Genomic DNA, 21,658 nt, shown 5'->3' on the forward strand with positions numbered 1-21,658 from the left:
TATGCTACTATGTTTTTCCTATAACTGGGAATTAAAAAAATTCACCTTAAGTAGCTGAATGTGTGTAATATGTGCTGTAGTGTGTGCCTTTTGCATGGGGAAGCACTTTGCACAGCAGCTGGCTGTGTTTATGGTGCAAATGACAATTCAATCTGTGTAGCAATTAAGCTTTTCTTATCACATGGAGCCTCTTAAAAAGAAGCCATTGTATTTATATGTGTAGAATATATATATCATATATGTAAAAGCATATAATTTATATAACTATATATAACATGATGTGTGTTAATATATATCATATATACATGTGTATACAGATATTCTTCTGATTAATTAGAAAAGTAGAGAGAGGGATAGAGCTATTTACAGCCAGTGACTGAGTTAATAACAAACAGAGAAAGATTTAGTATAGCTGAATGCTTTCGTGTGGCTTTGGTCAAATTACTTAGAGGTGGAAATAATCAGTGGTTGAATTAAGTGAGAGGCCTGATACACACTGGAAAACCTCCATCGTCTGTCAGATGTTTTACAACTGTGATGAATGAGTTTGGATAAATAACGCAAACATGTGTTAAACAAGTTCAGGCCGGGTTCCACATGGTATGGTAAACAGAAATTGTGCTTGAGGAATGTTTGGAAATGTAAATGTCTGGTAGGGTGGTATGGTCGGAGCACTGTGAGGATAGCCTTTCCTTTTACGCTGGAAACTTGCAAACTCGCCCGGAAGCTGCCCTGATCCAGCAGAGGATGGGGCCATATGGAAACAAACCTCATAACCTGAGTGAATTTTCATTTACATTATTTGTTGTAAAAACTGTTGATGTGGAGATGCTGAGGGGGAAACTTAGTCAGGAAATCATTCCAAGTGAGGCTAGGAATGCTCCAAGGTCTCTCTTACCTCTGTCGCTGCAGACAGAGAGAGAGGTGAAGAGCTGATGCCCCAGTGGGCAGCACACTTGGAGAGCCATCAGCTAGCTTTTGTTTCAAAAGGCAAAATGTGTTGCCAGAGCAGTGGGTGGATTTATATGCCAGCTTCTCTCACTGATTCCAGACAGAACTCAGAGAACCATCTGGCACAGAGGTGTATAGTTGTTGTGTTTGTTAATGGGGATGAAATGACTGTTCTGATACTGGTTTTGTGTTCCCTCTCAAAGATCTAATCATACTGTTCTGGACCCTACAAGCACCATGCATCTTGTTTCCGGAAAATTGACTATATTTTTCAGCTATGAAAATGGAGGAGAAGTTCCAAAACGGAAATTTCTACCTGACGAACATGGTCTTTTATCAGTAATTTCCTGGTTTTAATACATGTAGCTTTCGACACCTCTCTTCATCCTAATCATGGATCTTGGAAATTGTATTTGGAAAGTGGAGACATACCCTACTTTTACATATTTTTCATATGGATGTGAAACACCAAAGTACTTCTGCTGTTAAATCTTTGCAGTCTAATGTACAGGTCTTTAATAGAGTACAAAGGTGTCTCCACTTCTGAAAAAGCTTTGTATTCCTTGAGTGATAATAAAAGAGTGAGTGATAATAGTGTCTGAGTGATACATAAAAGATAGTAACTGAAGGACAAAGAGATTGCTCTGGAGTACAGGACAGCAGCAGGTCTCTCTTTCAGGGCTGCTGTGTGTGGCATGTGAAGCCTGAGACTCTTGGCTGCCCCAGTGTCACCTTCCTTCCTCCTGTGTTAAGCTGCTCAGGGTGCCTGTGCCACGTTCCTGGTATGCCTGTTTCCTGTCCCTGCTGCTGTAAGACATGGGATAGCAGATGGAGCATCGATGTGCCAGCCACCTGCACCCCCGCATGTGCCAGGAGATGGCAAGGCACAGGGGGCAGCAGCAGCAGGAATGCTGGTAAGGGAGTTGTCCAGCAGATAACAGGGATCTCCAAACTTCCCCAGACTACTGAACGAGTACTGGCCATGTGCTTGATCTGGCATCTGCATCAGATGAGAGTCATGCATTGGCATGGATTTAGCCTGAGATCTTAGTGGTTCTGTTACAGTTTATTTGTGGGGTTTGCTTTTCAGTTGCCAAAATGGTGTGTTTTTCATATGTCCCAGCAATTTCATGATGATGGGAAACTTGTTGACCCTGAATTACTTTGACATCTGCTAAAAGTATTTGTGCTGCAGTCTTTCCTTCTGCACATCTGATATTTCTTCATTTTCCCTCTGTTGCAAATCCATCTCTGTAAATTTAATTTCTGTTAATTTAACTATATCCTTCAAGTATTCTAAAGAAGCATCCTTCCAAAAAACTCTAAAATGCATCAAGACACATGGGAAAAAGCAGTTTAAGTTATTAGAACAAATCTGGTTAACGAGCTTATTGTTTTCGACTGAGATCATGTCTGCTAGGGACTATGAGACTATTACTTAAGGGATTGTTCTTTGTTGTGTGACTGTAACACTAAAGCAGAATCAAATATTTGTCTGTTGAAATGCTCTTTCTCCTCTATATTCAAAAGCAGTAAAGCCTTAGTTGTATTGCTGTGTCTGGATTTACACATTTAAAGATGTGAATTGATTAGAGGATGTACACAAGAACAGGAAGGTGTAGAAAAGATAAGCTACAAGTAAAGTTCTTAAAATAAGGAAGAGGCTGTTATATTGAGATACTGCAAGAGTTTCAGACCAAGGAGGTCTGTATATTGAATTTAAATTATAAAAAATTGTTTTAGAAATTAATCTTATCATCACTAAATGTAATGAAAATGTGAAGTAAATATCCTGAAGATGCTATCGCATTTACATTGAAATTCTTTGCTTATTCTATTCTCAAATTAATTTTGGGATTAAAAAAAATGCTGAAGATGGAACCCCACTGGATCCAGGTGCCACCTCTAGAAGCTTTCCAGAAGGGATCTTTGTGATTGTGTGGATGATGTTTCTGGGGGTTGCTGAAGTACAATTAAATACCGATCCTTAATATTGAAAGTGTGTCAAAATCACAGGCACATCTAGTGGTTTTTGTGTTTGAGGATTTGTGGTGGCTTCTTGGTCTTGGCCACTTCAAATGGTCAAAAAAAACCCTAACACTGAGTTGGAACCTGTTGCCTCCAGCAGCATGGCTGTGAGAGTGGGAAATTTCACATGCACATAGGCAGTGCAGGTCCAGATATTTAAAAATGCACACAACATTTTAATTGCTAGCAGCATTCTGAGGAAAAGCAGCTTTATCGGGTTTTCAACATGAACTGCTTCTGCTGTTCCTCTTTTGCCTGTTTCCTTGCTATCAGATGAGTGGTTTCATCCTTGCTTTCCAGATTTTTGAACAAATTGATGCTTCAATGCATGCAGTTAATTAGGAGGCTGCATCCTCTGAATTGAAAGGACTAGTTAAGTTTTGATGCATTTGTTGAGGCTGGATTTCGGATCATTGATTGCAACAGCTTGGTCTTGGAGAGAGCACTGGACATATTTTGTCATGTATTATGCAAAAGAAAAACTTGATATGAGCTTTAAGCTCAGGAGCTCTTTCAGGTTCTTGGCACAGAGCTGCAATGTCTTTATGCTCAGACATTTTGCCTTTTGCTGAGCTGTCAGCGCAGATACGGCACCCATAATTCAAGGAATATGGAGCCTAAAGTTTTTATCTTTTTTTGGTGAAGGGTTGCTATAATTTTCTTGTTGCTCTTTGTTTACTAATACTGATTGAACATGCAGAGCAACATGTTGGCACTGTGTTTAAAATGGAATAAAACCCAAAAAATCACAACTAGCATATTCTTATTAAATATTTCTAATCCAGGAGGCACTGGCTAATGTGTTTGTTCACAACCACAAAGATCAGCAACTCAGAGACTGTGTTGTAAACTGAAACAAACATTAAAGGTTGGTCTCCACATACTTTTTAAAATTATGGTTTAGCCTCAGTTTTGCTACAGTAATCTCTAAAGAAGCAGTAAGTTTGTCTATATTATTTTCTTTTCTAGCAATTTTCCCCAGCCCCATTCTCTTGAATTATGTAACCTATATTTTAGCATAACAACTGCTTTCCTGCTGTATTACTCTCTAGGGAACAATTTTGCATTAGCAGGGGGATGAACAAGATGACCTCTCAAGTCTTTTCCATCACCACTTGCTCTAATACAGTTCTGTAATACCTGACCGTGTTATGCAGCCTTTTCCCTTTTGTAACCCTTTGACTTTTACAGAAGAGAAGTCATAGCATTTTTTGGACATGCAGAAGTGCTCTCCTTTGAAGCTGTCAACCCAAAGTACTGTTTCCTGCACTTCATAACTAAAGAGCATATTAGTGCCTTTTGCATTCAAGTGGAGAGGACCTATATAAATAAATCATTGTAGGGAAGTACACTATGGTGCCTGTTCCATAGCTGAAATAAGTAAGCTGAAGAGGCAGAGGTTCTTTATTTTGTTAATATGTTGTAACTTTTGAATATGGCTTTTTATTTTGAGGAAGGAAGGAAGACTGAGCTGATTGAGCAGTTTGTTCTGTGTGCATAGACCTCCATAGTGCATTGTCCCCATAGGTTCAAAGTTATTAGTAGGTATCAGGCCCACTGGGAAATGTAACTGTAACTTATAAAGAAGAATTCTGTATTCTAGCTTACAAAATTAGAAAGGATACATGAGAGAAGTAACTTAGGACTGGAAATAAAATCTGTGGTGATAACCAGATGGGAAGTGGATTCAGAGCTGACTTGCTGTTCCAGTCACAGTTTTTGGCTCATAGAGGGCAGGAAAACCTTTTGTGGCACTGGCCTGTAATATTTTTCCCAGCCAGACCCTGAAAGCGAGTTATAAAAGAGATCTTTTGGATATGAACACCCCATGCATTTTCAGTATCTCTCCAGCTACAACTAATTTTAAAAGCCTGGGGTTTTAATCATGGAAATTTGCAAACTATTCAAGTTTCTTGGGATCGTTGCTGTTATTTTCTGTTTAGTTAAATGATTTCTTGCTGACACTGTTTTAATGTCCCACTCTGATTTTTTACTTCATATGTTAGGAAGAACCTGCTGTTGTGCTCTCCTGCTTGTGCCCTCCTTGTTGGGCTTTCTTACTGCTTATGTCCTTTTTTTCCACAACAGTCAAAGACAACTGACATAGGTTTCTGCAGCATAGAATTGGGAAAACAGTAGTGAGCAGAGACATATAAAGCCAAGAGGAAAAGTGCAAACCCTTTTTGTCAGGTAGCTTCACCCTGCTTTCAGCCCACATCACCTTATATATCCTTTCTTTTGCTTATGAGCAAACAGGGCCTTAATAGCTAATTTAGAAATGGAAACAGTAAAAGGAAGTTTTGGCACAATCAGTTTTTAGGATCTCTAACATAATGCAGTGCAATATACAGAGAGAGCACCATCTTCCACAGCTGTATACGCCTGGATCCAGCAGAGGAAGACTAAGGTTTCCTTTTGCACTTAACTATATAAACACTTGCTGCATTTTGACATCTACCTTTAGTGTAAATCATTGGCATTTGTTTGCCATAATGTGTGCAGATAGCATGACAAATATTCTTCTTTTTTCCATGTAGATGAGTCTATAAAGTAAAAGGATATTAATTTAGAGCTATGTAAAGGGGAAACTGGCTAATGGTTTGTCCATAACATGGTTTGCTTGAAACCAAGCAGAATATGCAGAACTTTGGTAGAAATGGTTGAGAAGAGATCACTGTAGTCTTTTTATGCTGCCAGAGGGGTTTTGGCTGAGGTAGAGTTAATTTTCTTCATAGTACCTAGTTTGGGAGAGGCTTCTGGACTGTTTGATTTCTGCTGAAGACACTGTTGGTAATCCAGGGATGTGTTTGTTAACACATGTTAACATGTTAAGTGCTGAGCAGCACTTAACCACAGAGTCAAGACCTTTTCTGCTTCTTGTTCTACCCCATCGAGGGGGCTGGAGGTGCAAAAGAACTGACCCCAGCATACCAAAAAGGGACATCCCATGTCATATGGTGTCATTCTCAGCATATAAAGCTGGGAAAAGAAGGAGGAAGGGAGGAACATTTGGAATGATGTTGTTTGTCTTCCCAAGTCACTGTTAGGCATGATGGAGCCCTGCTTTCCTGGAGATGGCTGAACACCTGCCTGCCCATCAGAAGTGGTGAATGAATTTTTTTTTTAACTTTCCTTATGTGGGTGGCTTTTTCTTTACTATTAAACTGTCTTTATCTCACCCACTGGTTTTCTCACTGTTACACTTATCATTCTCTCCCTCATCCCGCTCGTGGGAGAATGAGCAAGTGTCTGTCTGGGGCTTGGCTGCCAGCTGGTGTTAAACTATGACAGTGGAGTATGGAAAAGACTGGAAAGTCCCTTCTGCCAGATATCTGCATAAAAACCTCATTCTTTTAAATATAATGGAATTACTTAGATGTTACTGTGGTTTATGCTGAACCTCCAGCACTAACACCTAGAAAGAACCAAGGGTAGGAGAGTCACCAGGACATTCAGGAATGTTATGTTCAGAATGAAAAAGACCTTTTGTTGCATGTCTCTGATTTCTTATCCTCAGGGTCATCTTGTTTCTTCTTGATCTTCTGGACTTTTCTTATATATTACTCATTTCCCACAATTGGTTGATTCTCATTTCATAGCTCTTAGAAGCACAAGCAAAAAGTGAGGGAGGACACTTGAACCTGCAGGAGCGGTTACTTTTTTCAGTGGATTTAAATGTATAATCATTCTTGTGCTGACAGTCTTATGTTAATTCCCTTGTGACAGAAGCTAAGACATTTGGCATTTCAGAGAAATATTCAAAATATATTAGCTCCAACCCATCTTCCCAGAGTGGGGGTTGTGCCATGTATACTCTCCCTGTGAAAATCCAGGGACTCTTTCTGCTGGGTACTTTTTGTAGTGTCAGGAAAGCAGACTTCTGCTTTCAAAGAGGCAGAAAATCCCATACGTGAGTGTATAGAATTGCTCTGATGTGCTGGCTGAATTGGGTATTTTTCATTCCCAGGGGAGATCCTGCCCCGGAGTTCTCCCTACTTGTCAGTCCAAACCCACAGGCTCCCTGGGGTTTGCAGGTGGCTCTTTGCACTCTTTACTTTGAGCCTCTGCCAACATAGCTTTAGGGTATGGGATAGGAAAGGGTGTCCAAGACCATTTTGTTTTTCCCTCCTCCCACTTCCCACCTGCAGGTCCTTTACAGAGAAAGGGAATAAGGATGCAGGCTTGAAGCTGAGCTCTTCTCATATGCAGGCGTAATAGGATCCTCTCCCGACAAAGGATCCCCCTCTCCCAGTGGGGGCAAAGGACCCTGCTTGATGAGGGGACCCACTGTCCCAGATAATTAACTAAGCAGCTGCTGTGTGTCTGAATGAAAAGGAGAGTAGGGAGGTTTTTTCTCTGCCGGGGAGCTGGGCAGCATTCCTTGGAGGCAGCCTGCACATTCCTTCAAAGCACTCGGTGCTGACAGTGATGTGGACTCAGCTTCCCGAAATTTGTACGCAGCCACTTGCTTGGCCTAAGGTTCTTTATTGTGAGAAAGCTCCTTCCTGCACTAAGTGCATTTATCCCTGGATCAGTGGGAGAATATGTAGCTTGAGTTTGCATGTGACATGTTCCACTAATTAATGCATTACCATTTATCCAGACAAAATAAGATCAAATTCAGAGGGAAAAAAAAGAAATTTGTAATATGCAAAACAAAGTAATCTCAGCAGAAGCAGCAATTGTGTTAATGTAATAGTGGGCAATATGCCTGTGAATGAATCCCTTCTTCGTGCATTTTCTAGGGAGTCTGGGAAGAAAAGGAGAGTGCCTTGTCTGGCCAACACATTTATGACTAACTTTCGTGGACAAAAGCTAAACTAAGAGCCTATTCTTGGCACAGGACCAGGTCTTTTCTTAGAGAACTGCTTTAATTTGTTTGACATACAGTGAAGGACTGGCACACTACGCTAATTAGTTTTATATACAGTTGTTTTATAGATTTGCAGCACTGTATGTACCCGTGGGCCTACTCGAGTGAAGTCTGCTGGCTGGTTCCTGATGCCTGTTTACAGGAGTGGACCCATTTGCCTGACTTGTTACTGTATTGTTCAAATTTTTAATTCTACAATTGTATACATTCATTCAGATAAAATAACATGCATTTAAAATTGGAATAGTGAAGTAATAAATTTAGAAGTGTGGCATGGGCATTCACTGAAAGAATGAATGCCCAAATTTCTTACTGTTATAAATACTTTTCTTTGTTCTTCCTTTTTTTTTTTCCATCAGTGCTGCTGAAAAGGTAAACAGTTGATTTAAATTTTGAAAAACTTTTACCACTAACACTTATTCCTAGTGAGCATTTTAAATAATACTTTATTCCTTGTTGCAGGGAGAGGAATTAAATTGTTTAGTTTCTAAGTAGTGGCTAATTTGCAAGTGGCTACTGGAAGTCAGAGAAAGTTTCTACTTCTGTCCAATGCCAGGTAACAATGAATGGCAGGAAATGTTTCAAATGTCATTTAAGTGGATCTGCACTAGGTATCCTGCTAATGTAATCAAATGTGGAGTTAATCTCCCTTTTATGTTTTTGTAAGGAAAGCAGCTTCATCTTGAAATTATAGTTTAAAGAAAAGAGGCATGGATGGGAGACATGGAGGTCATTCAGGCAGCAGCAAGTGAAGCAGAGCAACTCCCATTTGTGCTCAGCCAGATGTTCACAAGCCTTTGCCAACAGCTCAAAAGGCTGATGCTGTATAAATTACTATATCCCAGGGACTAATTCAATGGGTGTGATGGAAGAGGAAGGGAGGAGGATGGTACCCTGTCGGTCAGAGGTCAGGTGTAACATGTGGGACTGAACCAAGCAATGTTCAGCCAGTTCCATTTTTTCTTTTATTACTGTGGATTGAAAGCACTCATTTTTTTTTCCCATAGAAGGCAGAAGAAAAGTCAATACTTTATTTAAGAATATAAGAACAAATTACTATTTTCTTTTAAAAGCCCCTTTTCCCACCTAGTCAAAAGAGGTGAAAACCAATGAAATCTGAGCCTCTGACAATTATCTTTGAAAATATAGAATCTGTTTGAAAGCTGCAAGTTGTCTGATAAAATATCTTTAAAGACTTATTTTCCTTTCTGAAAAGATGTTGATTTCAAACCAAACTGCCTTCCCCCCACTGCTACATTTGTACCAGTTTCACCTATATGTATCTTTTTTCACTTAGCCTGGGTTGTTTTTCACAAAAGTAAAAACAAGTTCTGCTGTTGCAGGTTACAATAGCAACCAAAATAGCCACTTTCAGGTTGCTACCTGTCACACATGTCTGGCTCTACCTCAAATCTGTGATTGTCTGTGATTCTCTGCTCCTAGAAACAGCTCCTGAGCTAAGGGAATCTCTCTGGCTTTCAAGGATACCTCCCTACTATGATGTGAATAATAATTTAATAAATTTGACTCTTGGTTCTTGCAGTGAATAAAGCTCAGGCCCATACCAGTACCTGGTTTTCTATTAATTTCAAAAGAGTTGATCCTGATTTTGAATGTTTGAAATTGGCAGCACTGGTGCTTTTCAATTTCATAGGATACATCGCAGTGTAAAGATTAAAAACAGTCTAAAGATTAAAAACAGGGCTTTCAAGGTTAATGAAGTACCAACTCTGCATCCCAAACAGCGTTGCTGTATCAGTGGGAAGCCCATGGAGGGGCAGAGCACCTTTTCTTTCATAAAATAAGGAAATAAGCAGTGCCCTCTAGCGTTAGTTTACATCAGAGGGAACTGCAAGGAGAATTTTCTGCCGTCTGTGTATAAGCAATTAAAATTATTTCTCAGCTGCGGATGCAGCTCTTTATTCTCGAAGAAAAGCAGTAAAAGTGGCTGCAATAGTGTCACTTACCAGCACACAGCTGTCAAAGCTACCATCATTAATAGGTAGATGAAGTCTATGTGTCAGATATCACAAACTCCCTGACTAACAAACTCACTGGTCCTTTTTTTTTTCACTGACCTTGAAATATATGAATGTAGAACGTCTCCAGCCTACAGGAAGTGTGTTTTACCAAAGGGCCAGAGAAGTTTCATGGAGAGGTGTAGCAGCACATATTCCTGCTTGAAATTCAGAGGTTTGTTTTCTGGTGTAAAGCAGTCTTGGTATACATATTCAAGCTTATCTGGCACCTAATAACAAAGCAGTGAACTTATGAGTCTTTTGGACTGTCCTTGGAGCACTCAGAATTTTCTGGGTTTGGTGATAGTAGCAGGCTAGACTCCTGTTTCAAAGTTGTAGGCATCATTTCTTTTAGTTACAGACAGCTCTGCCAGGGAGGACTATGGGAATTAGTCACCGCTGTATTTCAACATGGAAAGTTAGTTCCCTGCTTCATAGGGCAACACTAAACTGCTTATGTCAAACAAGCATTAAAAAGCGTTTTCTATCTAGTTTCTGAATCATCTGCAGTGTGAAAACTTTGTAAGTACATGTGCCTTTTTCTCTCTCTCTCTCTCTTTTATTTTAATTTTGTTTTTCTACCATAGGAAAAGAGCTCAGAACTGATTTTTGCCTTTCAGTTTCTGCTGATGCATTTTTGTCACTTCACTTGCAGTCTAGAGCTTTCAGGATGAGCCTGAGGTCCCTGGGGTGCTAAAGTTACTGTTAACAAGTGGGAATTCTCTAAGGCTTTGAGAGCATCTTAGCAAGTGTCCCCCAGTTGTAATCTGAGAAACAGCACACATAAAATAAAATAAAAGTACAAGCTTTTTTAAGGGTCCATGCAGTACCTCAGCTTACTCAGGCTTTCTTGCCTTGTGTGAGCTTCATCCTGGACTGAGGTTTTCTAAACCAACATCTGATGTAGCATAGCCTCATCACTTTCCTCCTTGGGTTATGGTCAGTGAATGTTTCTGGTGGCTGCCAGCACTGTAAGAAGTGGGTGTCAAGACTTATGCAGAGAGTGTGTTGCCTGTGTCTAAGAGTTACAGGTGAAGATGCTGTGGACTTTGAGCTGATTAAACAAGATCAGCTCTGTATCAGGAGGTACCTGCAAATGTGTATTGTCTCTGGTAGAAGATGTCAAAAGTGAGATGACTTTCCTGGACTGTCCCTCCTCAGATGGATTTTCAACCCACCTCAGACATTTGTGACACGTGCCACAAATGTTGTCAAACTTGATACTTGCAGCAATTGTTGATTCTTAGCTCTAAGAATAGACCCCTTTTTGAGCTGCAGTCAGTAACTTCTGTCCTCCTTGCTACAGGCGAGCAGGGAGAGCGTTGTTTGTGCTGACTGCCAAGGATGAGGTTATGCTCTGTGAAAACACCAAGGAGAAAAAATGTTCAGCATTGTTTCTCTGAGATGTACCAAAAATCTTCACGCACCAATGAAACAACCAGTGTTATGGTATCATAACAATGGTTTGTTAGGACTTCACCCCAGGCTATGATGATGATTTCTGTTTAAGACCAAGACCAACAGATGGCATTTGTTAGGACATTGATATTTATGTACAAAGTTGCCAGGACTTTAAGAAGTGGTGCCTCTCTTAATTAAGATGATAATGCACTGCCTTGTTTGGAGACATTCTGCTCATAATGATGCTGGTGAATTATGAATAGAGGGAAATTAGTAATAACAAATGCCAGATGGAGGTAACTTTCAAAAAGGAATATTTTGTGTAATGTGGCATGTAAAATTGACAGACCGGGTCTTAGAAGATCTTTATTATTCTTTAGGCTTTCCTGACAAAATTACCCTTTATCCTGCCAAGAAATGTGGTCCCACATGCCAGTGCGTTTTTAAGTGAGAGTAATTAAAGTGTGCCTCTAAGTTTAGGGCTTCAAGTGAAATCCATTCCTCCAATGTTTTGTCAAGAATCTATAAAAAGTGCAAGAAAGGAGATGACTTACAAAAACAATAGTTTTGCCAGTTCTGTACCTTCTGCCTTTGAAATCAGATACAATTAGAGAGGAATAAAACTACTTTCAAAGTTTAAAAAAAATAGTGTTAGTTCTGATAACATTTTACTTTGCATTTTTCCTTTGGTTGAAGATGACTGTTGGAATAAGAAATGTTTTTTTTTTTTCTAGAATTAGACCCCACCTTCCTTGACTGAGGTAAAAAATGATCACTGAGTTATAAATACATTGAATCCTCAAATGCTAGTCCCTTTTTTGCAAATTCCTGACAGAGGAAATTAAAATGAAATTTGGTTTTGTAGTGTAAAGTTGTAACTGAAAGAGAAATAGACAAGGAAAAGTAAGAAATAAAATGTTGGGGTTTGATTTATTTAAATAATTTATTTAATTAAAATATTTAGGTTTCTTATAAGATTATTATCATTCTATGGGCATTCCAGGGTCTACTGGCCACTACAGGCCACTACTCTGTCGATTGCAGAGATGGTGCTCTCATGATGATTTGTGGATGAGGCATGTGTGTCATCTGAGGTGACCATGAAGATTTGATTTTCCTGTCATTGTCCTTATATTGCAGTAGTGTAATAAAATTAAATTTAGGACTGTAGATGTGCATAAAGCCCCTCTCTATCAAATATACCAAACACAGTAGACCAGGAAGGTCTACTTCTGTTCTATCCCTGCACAGTCGCAAATTTGCAACAACAGACTTAAGAGGCACAGTCCAAGACCTCTTCCAAAGGCACAAACATTGTAGCAGGGTTCAGAAGGATAGCACAGTTGCAGAGTTGCTTTTGTCTTTAAATTATTTCTATGAGAATGCTTTAGTAGGGGAATAAATGAAGTAATACATTTCAGTATTGGATGATGAAAAGAAGGAGGCTTCTGGTTCATTTAGAAAAAGGTCAAGATCAGTTTTCAGGAGAATAAAACACTGTTTTGAATTATGCTAAGAACAGACTGTCCGACTATTTCTGGTATTAACGTTCATTGCTATTGGAGAAAGGATTTAACAATAGAAAGATGAGAACATGAGAAAAGAATGTCTAGAGGGAAGGCAGTCAAGGATGGGATTCAGTGGCTCTAGCTTTGATAACAAAGGCAAAGAGTGGTCTCAGACAAGTCTTTTGAGATTAATCTGGTACTTTGAGTAAACCCTAAATTTACCTTAATGCAGAAAGAACAGTATTTCTAATTATTTTCAAAAAACTCCAGAGTGAATTGTTTCTCACTGATCTTGTTGAAGCTATTGTCAATTTACCTGGAAATTTTAAGTTATAGACAACTAAATCCTAGTTTACATGCACATTTAATGAATAAGTCCTATATGTGTATTTTAAAAAGTCTGCCTCATGGGAAGTGGGTGCTATGATTCTGTTAAAAGCTGTACTACATTCTTGCTGTGTTGTCAGTTTTGTTTATGCTGAAGTTTTTTCTCTTGTCTTATTTTGTTTTCCCAGAAAAACTTTACAATTCCAGTGGACGGGAACTGAGACGGGCACTTTTTTCCTTGAAACAAATATTTCAGGTGAGCAAATAATAGCTGTCTATTCCATGATTTGAACATGAATTTAATTCCTTTTTTCTTATACTTTTTTTTTTTTTTTAATTTAGAGTATAACTTACAGTTTCTAGCAAAAGAGACTTTTAAGATTTCATTTGTAATTTGGAATGTGCCAATTCCTTTTTAGAGTCTTTTATTTTTATGATCTGCAAACTTTCCCATGTTCCTTCAGTCTGTCAGAAGGACAAGATGTAACATAATGGTAGAGTGTGGAGTGTAAACCTTGTAGGAGAGAGACAAGAAAATTGAAACCCTTAGGTAGAAATTTAGACTGCTTTTTAGACAGTGGCATATCTTGGGAAGACTTAAAGGGGAACTTGAAAAGGTGAGTCAGGGAAACTATGAGTTAGGGTGATGACCCATTGTTGGCCTGATAATGGACAAATAGTCTGGGTTTAAGACACATCAAAAACTGAAAAGATTTATGGGAGACATGCAACAGTTCTGATGAACCAAAAATGTACTGGGAGATCTCTGAAAGTGTTTGAATTTAGACTGAGTTTAGAGAAGATTTACTGATAAGCCAAAAAGATGTTTCATAGACCTGAGGAGGATGTGGTAGTGACTGATCATTTTAAGGAAAGGCATGGATTTGAAATTGAATGTTCATTATGGAGAAAATCTGAAATCTTGAGGATTTTAGGTCCTGTGAGGAAGTGGACAATGTGATAGACAAGTGGTGTGATGCCACCTCATTTTCTTGAATTAAAATCTTGGATTTCAGATTGGTTTCACTGGAGAGAAGGACTTGGGAAAACTGCAAAAATGTGAGGAAACTTATTGGTGAGAAGAGGTCAGGAAAAGTGAAGAAAAAAATCCTATCTGTGTGAATTAGAGCATGCTCTCAATGTGATTCTAAAATGGAATTCATTTGAGACATTCCATTTTCAGTAAATATAACTGAGAACAATAAGAGGAGCACTTCTTTACGAATGTATCCAAATGGAGGATGAAAACCTACAATCCTTTTTTTTAGCTATAATATTTAGGTGGAAAGATTTCAAACTCTTAGTTTAACATTTTTGCTTTGTTTCAAATAGATGTTTATTCTAAGAATAATAAAAACATTTAAGAAATCTGCAAGACTGCAGAATTGCAAATTTTCTAAACACATGATCCTTTTATAGGATTCAAAGTTAAGCATTTAGAATTTAGAGAATGTCAGAATTGAAATTTTCTAAACAATAGGAGTGAATGGTGAAGGGTGGACCATTTAATGATAAATCTTAGTAATTGAAGATGTGTTCTGGGTCAGAAACATGTCCCTGATTTTTGAAATTTTTGGGCAAAGAAAGGAGTTCTAGTTCAAAACAGCCTGGTCATCTCATGAGTACAGATTGGGAAATTTGTTGTCGTTTCAAGAAACAGTCCCTCATTCCCAGAGGGAGACTGCTTAAGAGTCACAGGGATGCAAGCTGGGTTTCCCTGTGAGGTTTGCCAAGCATGTGGCCTGTGTGCTTACAGGAAATCAGGCAGATTTCCAAGAGTCTTCTCTGTTTTTTTCTCTTTTTGTGCACCTCAGCTATTTCTGGGAAATGTTTGTGTTTCCCTACATTATGTGTTACACAGATAATCTGGGTACTTGCACATATTTAGAAAGGAGAGGCTAAGCCTCTCTTCCCACCCATCCTGCATCTCCCATCCTGCATCTCCCTTCCATGTATTCCCTTCCATCATCCATGCCCTTCCATCATGAATTCTCCCAGTTTGTGTATTCATAAATGCCCTCTTCCCTATAGGTTATTGGAAGTCTAGTAGGTATTTCTGAGCACAAGTGTTCAGTGCTTTCAGAGAACACACCAGTGAGATGTCTCTCTTCCAGCTGATCAGTTGTTCTAATGAAAATGCTGTTTAAATATTTATCTGAGTTAATTTAAGGGGTTAACTGTGTTGAAGAGTAACAAGTGAGAAGGGAAAAGCAATGCTCAAACCCATATCTATGTATGAATTGAGTTTTAAGTGAAACCTGTCTGGCTGTTTCAGGGCATATTTTTCCTTGAAGAATTTAACTTTCTTATTTTCTAATGAATGTGGTAGGGAAAGGAATTTGGGAATTATCAGTTACCACATAAAGAATCTCTTTCTGGTGGAACTGTGGCTAATAGTTGAGCAAACGTACCCTTAAAAAATGTACATATACTCTTAAAATACAAGTTCTCTTAGGGGGGACTTGAAAAGTGATCCTCAAACTGGAGAGTATTCATAGAATATGCACAAGTATTTGAGGTACTACAGTTTCAATTGGAAAACAAGCCCCTTTTTTATTTGCTGAAGAAAAATACAAGTAAATGTAATAAGGTTATATTATATATTAATCATTTCTGTTCAAAATGTCTTTTTTTTTTTTTTAGTATATGACAGGAAAGTAAGCTACCATCATAAATTTATCCTTATGGTAATAGTTTTTTTTAAAAATGTGTTTTTCAACATAAATATATTTTTTTTATTTTGTTTGCCCTTAAAAGAGAGTATTTTAAATTCCTTGTAAGTGTAATATTTTAGAAAAAAGATGCTGACTTAAAAAGAGTGTTTTCATAATAACAAGGTTTCCAAGTGTTATGGAGACTTCATCATATCTTTAAGTGCCAGGACAGTTCATAACACAATTTTTTTATAATTTCAGCATTACTGACTTAATTTGGCTCAGTTCTATGTCAGGATCATTTTTAATTTAAAGACCTTCAAGCAGTGTGCAGTGTCTCATTTGCATTAATTGGGAATAAGCCCAAGTTTTACATTGAATTTGAATTCCAAATAGTCAGAGCTCTTGATTTTTCATGTGAGGTTTCGGCAAAGCTTAGCAATGTTTGGCAAGAGCAATGTCTTTGTTTCAAAATTTAGATGAAAGAATCATTTGGCAAGTCTGCGCTTGGAATTTCTCTTTGATTTTTTCTGGTGGGCTGGTTTTGGCAAAATGATGAAGGTTACGTGGAGCGTTTTTCTTTGACAGTGCTGCCATTCTGTTCCAGTCATTCATTCTGAAGGGCTGAGTGAGCCACAGTTGCCATCTTTTTCTGAATTGTACTGCAGCTTTCTTCCTCTGTTTGCCAGTATGCTTTCAGATAAACAAACTTAAGTAAGATATGATTGACAACCAGAACAGTTTCTCTCCATTTGAATAGATTTTCTGACAAACTTCTGAATTGCCTGGTCCTTGTATTTATCAAAACCTCATTATTTTTTTGTAAAATGCTAAAATTTCCAAAGGCATTGAGCAGAATCTAGCTAAACATGGCACTTAGAAAATCAGGATCGAAAAATATTCTTCACTTCATAAGAGAGTTTAAAATACACCTGCTTAAAGCATTTGATTCAATACCACTCTTAAAAGAAAAAAAAAAAAAGAAAAGCAAAAAAAAAATGTAAATAGTGCTGTGAGATTTAAGTGATACTTTAAAATATATGTAACATGGCCTGTGATACAACAGGATGCAATATAAAGCAGGCATGCTTTAGGACCTGTAAGAAAGTGTACCTTGTAGTTAGAAAGCATAGTTTCAAATTATGCTGATTGCATAATTTCAAAATAGGACATAACTGGATAAGAATATGGTTTGTAAGAAAAATAAGAAAGCCATAAAGTTAATTTCAAGTCTGTTGAAAGTGATAACCTTGTGGAAATCTGCTTATTAAAATTTTGGAAAATATTTTTAATCAATATCAATCAATGCATTAGGTTTTCTGAAAAGCAGGCCTCAAGTGTATATTTTAATGTCTTCAGGAAAAAAGACAGTTCTTTTTAAGGGTTGTTTATCCTACAAGTGTCATTTGACAGTGGCAGGGGGCAGGAGATCTCCCATTAGTTTTCATAAGGAACCTAGATTCCTGTTTTGTGTTGTGATCAGACTATCAAGGGAAAGAGTTACAAAATTCTCTTACAGAATTTTCATATGTTGTTGAGAAATTCATTAATCATTCAACAATTGAGCTTTGTGTTAAAAAATGTCACAAAGAACAGCTATGTGGCGGCCCTGGAAACATTAACTAGAAGGTGTTTGGAAGACACAATCTTATCAGTGAGTGAAATCAAATGTCACACACTTCAGCTGCTAAGGAGTCATCAATCATCCTTAGAAGTGCAGAAGGAGTATTCTGTGTTTGCCTCATTGATCTCAAGGAAGGAGGCTGCTCCTTCCCCTCCTGCAAGCATGACTGATGACTCCTTAGGGTTTGAAGCTGTGTGACACTTGATTTAGGGGCTGCTGTCATCACTTGTGAGGAGGCTGCCTGCCACCTCTCCTCTTTAAGAGCCTCTTGGAAGGGTTCTTGTTTAAGTCATGAAAAAGAGAAACCTTCATTTCCTTCACAAATCAAATTCACCAGAGTTCTACATAGCAGTTTACAGATTTGTTTAATCCAAAGGAGATGTCTCATTACTCTTTAGGGATTATAAATAAAATAGATATGACTCATTAAATGACAAAATGAATTTCTCAGTTTCATTAGCAGGTAGAGTGCCTTCTTCATATCTAGACAATGTTACTGGCCAAGATCTAAGAGTGCTTAACGAGAGTAAAAAATGTGAACTGCTTACACCATAAAGATAGCCTAAAACTTGGGAAGGGATCAGTATTCCTTCCCTAATCACTGCGAATGGTTGAATTTTAACAGGAAATGTTTAGCATGATGCCTCTGTCTACTTTAGCTTCTTCAGATGCATAATACAGTGCCTGGATGTTGCTTGATCTGTTGCATATCTGCCATGAAGAATATACCTGGTAGGCTCTACTCTAGGTGACTTGTCTAGGAATTTTTAATTTTGCTATTTACTGGGAGGACAAACACACAGTGTGTTGATGTATCTGCTGTCTAGGAAAGGTGCAAAAAATGAAATTCTGTCCCCATCAAGTCAGTGGCATAAAATGTCTTTAGTTTCACTGCTATTTTTATCTGATGGTTGAATGTATATAGGGAGATAGAGTGTGGTAAACAGATATAGGTACAGCAGGATTTTTTTTTTTTTTTTTTTTTTTTTTTTTTTTTTTTTTTTTTCATTTCCTGCCAAGTGCCATTATAGGGGGGAGGCAACCAAAGATTTTCTACCTAAAAATTGAATAACTTAATGTGAGACTGAGGTGGGACTTTTTTTATTCTTGCTTGCTTCTTGAACTCACAGGGGATAAAAAAAGTTATGTGGGGAAAAAAGATCTTCTAATTATCTCGGCCTACTTATCTGAATAAAATGAAATACTGAAAGCAGAAAGGTGCTTACAAATTGTTCGACATGTTAAATAGGAGCGCAGTTTCTTTTCTGTGTTCTTACTTTCAGCATGTTTTAAGAATTGTAGCACAATTCAGTTCCCTCTGAGTTTATTGTTCTGCACAATGCAAGAAGGCAGCCCAACATTTTCAGTAGTAGAACTTCATGATAACTTTGGGATTTTTCTCAGGTTAACATGGCATCACCCCAGCTACAAAGTTAAGTTCAGTGGGAGCACTAGAAATAAACATTGTATCATCACAGTAAGATGGCTTTCTACCTGCAGCTCCCTCATCAGATGCAGGAATCAGGCACATTATGTAAAAGTAATGAAGTTAAAGTCACAGAAAAAGGAAAGCACCATGTTCAGAGCAAGGGGGAAATAGGATGTTTTTGAAGAAGATAGTGGTGAAGGTGAGACAGGATCACAATAATTCAAGCTTGGTAATTGAACAAAGTAAACTTAAAGAACATGAGTGTGACATGGGAGCAACTTTGTTGTGCAGGCTAAGGACCCTTTCCTCTAAATATTGTCTTTGATTAACTTAAGACAACATTAATTTTTTTTGGGTTTCCAGTTGCATCCACTGTAGGAATCTGTTTTTGTCTTAGTTGTGCAACCTCTATTTCCTTTGCTACATTAGGTGCCAATACAAGTGTTTTACTGACTTGTTATCTATCAGAAAAACGTAAACATGAAAGCTAATTTTTCTCCTTGGTCTAACCTAAATTTCCCCTCTTTCAGTTTGTACCCACTACTCCTTGCCCTGTCACTAAAGTTCCTGATGAAGAATCCCTCTCTGACTTTCCTGTAGACTCTCTTCAGATACTGGAAAGTTGCCATGAGGTCTCCATGCAACCTTCTCTTCTCCAGGCTAACCAGTTCCAACTCTCTTGGCCTGGTTCTGTAGGAACAGTGCTCCAGTCCTCTTCACTGCCCTTTTCTGGACTCGTTCCAACAGTTCCATGTTCTTATGTTGGGGGCACCAGAACTGTACATAGCAGTCCAGGTGGGTCCCACCAGAGCAGAGCAGAGGCGAAATCTCCTCCCACAACCTGCTGGCCACGGTGCTTTGAATGCAGCCCAGGACCCAACTGGCTTTCTGGGCTGCCAATGCACATTGCTGGCTCATGTTGAGTTTTTCATAAACCCAGGTTTCCCACAAGTTTTATTCTCCAGGTTTTCTCCACAGGGTGCTATCAATTGCTTCTCTGCTCCACCTGTAAATGTGTCTGCAATTGCCGTTACCCAGGTCACTTTGTTGAACTCCATGAGGTTTGCATTGGCCTACCTTTCAATCCCATCGAGGTCCCTCTGGATGGCATCCCTTCCCTCCAACTATAGAATTGGGGATTAATTTTCATTGTTGTGTGTTGTCATCACAGAAGCCATTGAATGCTGACTAAATTTATTGACTCAGTGAAAGTAGGGAGGGACGGCAATTTCCATGCATTCTGTTGTAAAATGTTGCTCCATGTAAATAAATGAAAGAATAGGAAAAAAGGGAACAGTGTAAAAATACTGATGTCTTTGTGTCATGTTGTGGCTATGTTTCTACACAGTTGTACATGAAATTAGTTGGGAAGGTGTAAAGAATGGTGAACAGAAGAAAATGAGGAGTGGAGCCACAGCATGGAAAAGTGTAGGTAAAGGTTGGAGGGAAGAGAAATGGAAGCTTGGCAAAGCTGGTGAGATCTGTAAAGTGGGTGAAGTGCTTTTGCAATCAACAAGTAGAACAAGGTGAAGGAGCTTCCACTGAGATATAAACCAGCTGCTTGGTCCTTGCAGACCCTTTATCACTGATGTTTCTACCTCATTTATTTCTAGCAGCTGAGCAGTTTTGGGACATCCTAGTCCAGGGCAATTTTGTTTTCAAGGAGCTGTTCTTCCAGGTGTGCTGGTGGGAATTTGACAGAAGACAGCAAGTGAACCTGCGAAGCACCTATCCTGGGGTAGTGTCTGGGTTACCAAGTATCACAGAGTGGAAATACGTGTTTGAGAGAAACGGACTCTTTGTCACAGCAGAGGACTCTCAGATCTGTGTTTGGTTCATTTCCAGGAGTAATGCCCTGACACAGAGTAGGTTTCATGTTTAGTACAAGACTTGCCTACTTAGCAACTGGATCATCTGGTCCATACATTTTGTATACATTTTGTTTTGTAGCTTCGTAAGTAATTGAGGTTTAAATGGGAACACAGTCGTGAGAGATTCATAGGACTTCAGTTTATGTATAGATGTATGTAGATATTGTATGGATATGTGTGTATATGTGCATGTGTGTATGTTTTTGGAATGATTTCTTTCTAGATTTGTTTGTAATAGATGACTTGGCTTTTAAAATGGACTGAAATAAACAGTGACAATTAAATTAGATAATATCAGGCACTTCTGGATTGGCAATCTAGTATTTTAATGATATCAACAATTTTGGAGTCCAAAGGACAGAACTATAGTTTGAAGTGTGGGAAAGTAACTATAAATTATATCTTGGCAATCTGTGCTCCTTCAATCACTTCCTGACTATGTTTACTCAGTTTTCAAGCCAGAGTGAGTTTTTCTAATGGCAAAAATTGCAAGCCAATCTTGATCTGCAACCTGTCGCTTAACCAATAAAAAAAACTGGACCATAGAAATGCTTTGGGATTTCTGTTTCTAATAGAGCACGACATAACTTTTATTACTACATCATTTTAGTGTTGTCAGTGGGAGTAATTATCTTGCTGGTAACTTCAGCAGATGTGATGCATACTGAAGGCAGGTAGCAATACTTAAAAACATTATTGTGGAGGCTTAGCTGTGATATATGTCTAATGTAGTCACTGATGTTGCAGAGGTAGGAAGCTGAAAAGGCAACTGAAAGGAATTGCATGTTAATTTTCCATTGCTGCTGGGATGCGGAATTGTATGAGCATTTGAAATTGTACAGGGTGCCTGTGGATATGAAAGCTCTCGGGTCATGGAAGTGTATTCTGGTCTGTGCTGCCACATGGCTACTGCTGCCCAGGGCAGTCGAATTAGGAGCAAAGTATGGGGTTGGTTTGGGATTTTTTTTTTATAT

At 38.5% G+C, this 21,658-nt stretch overlaps 1 protein-coding gene across 15 annotated transcripts in view; it reads left to right on the plus strand.

Moving 5' to 3' along the window:
* FHOD3 (formin homology 2 domain containing 3) overlaps window positions 1-21,658 on the plus strand; it is a 368,504-nt gene that overhangs the window by 155,834 nt on the left and 191,012 nt on the right. For all 15 annotated transcript variants that reach the window (XM_085573656.1, XM_085573657.1, XM_085573660.1 and 12 more), the window contains exon 4: window positions 13,295-13,362. In XM_085573656.1, the coding sequence (XP_085429782.1) occupies window positions 13,295-13,362 (68 nt within the window). The remainder of the gene's footprint in view (window positions 1-13,294; window positions 13,363-21,658) is intronic.

Source organism: Lonchura striata, chromosome 2 (genome assembly GCF_050655825.1).
Source record: "Lonchura striata isolate lonStrDom1 chromosome 2, ASM5065582v1, whole genome shotgun sequence".
NCBI classification, from domain to species: domain Eukaryota; kingdom Metazoa; phylum Chordata; class Aves; order Passeriformes; family Estrildidae; genus Lonchura; species Lonchura striata.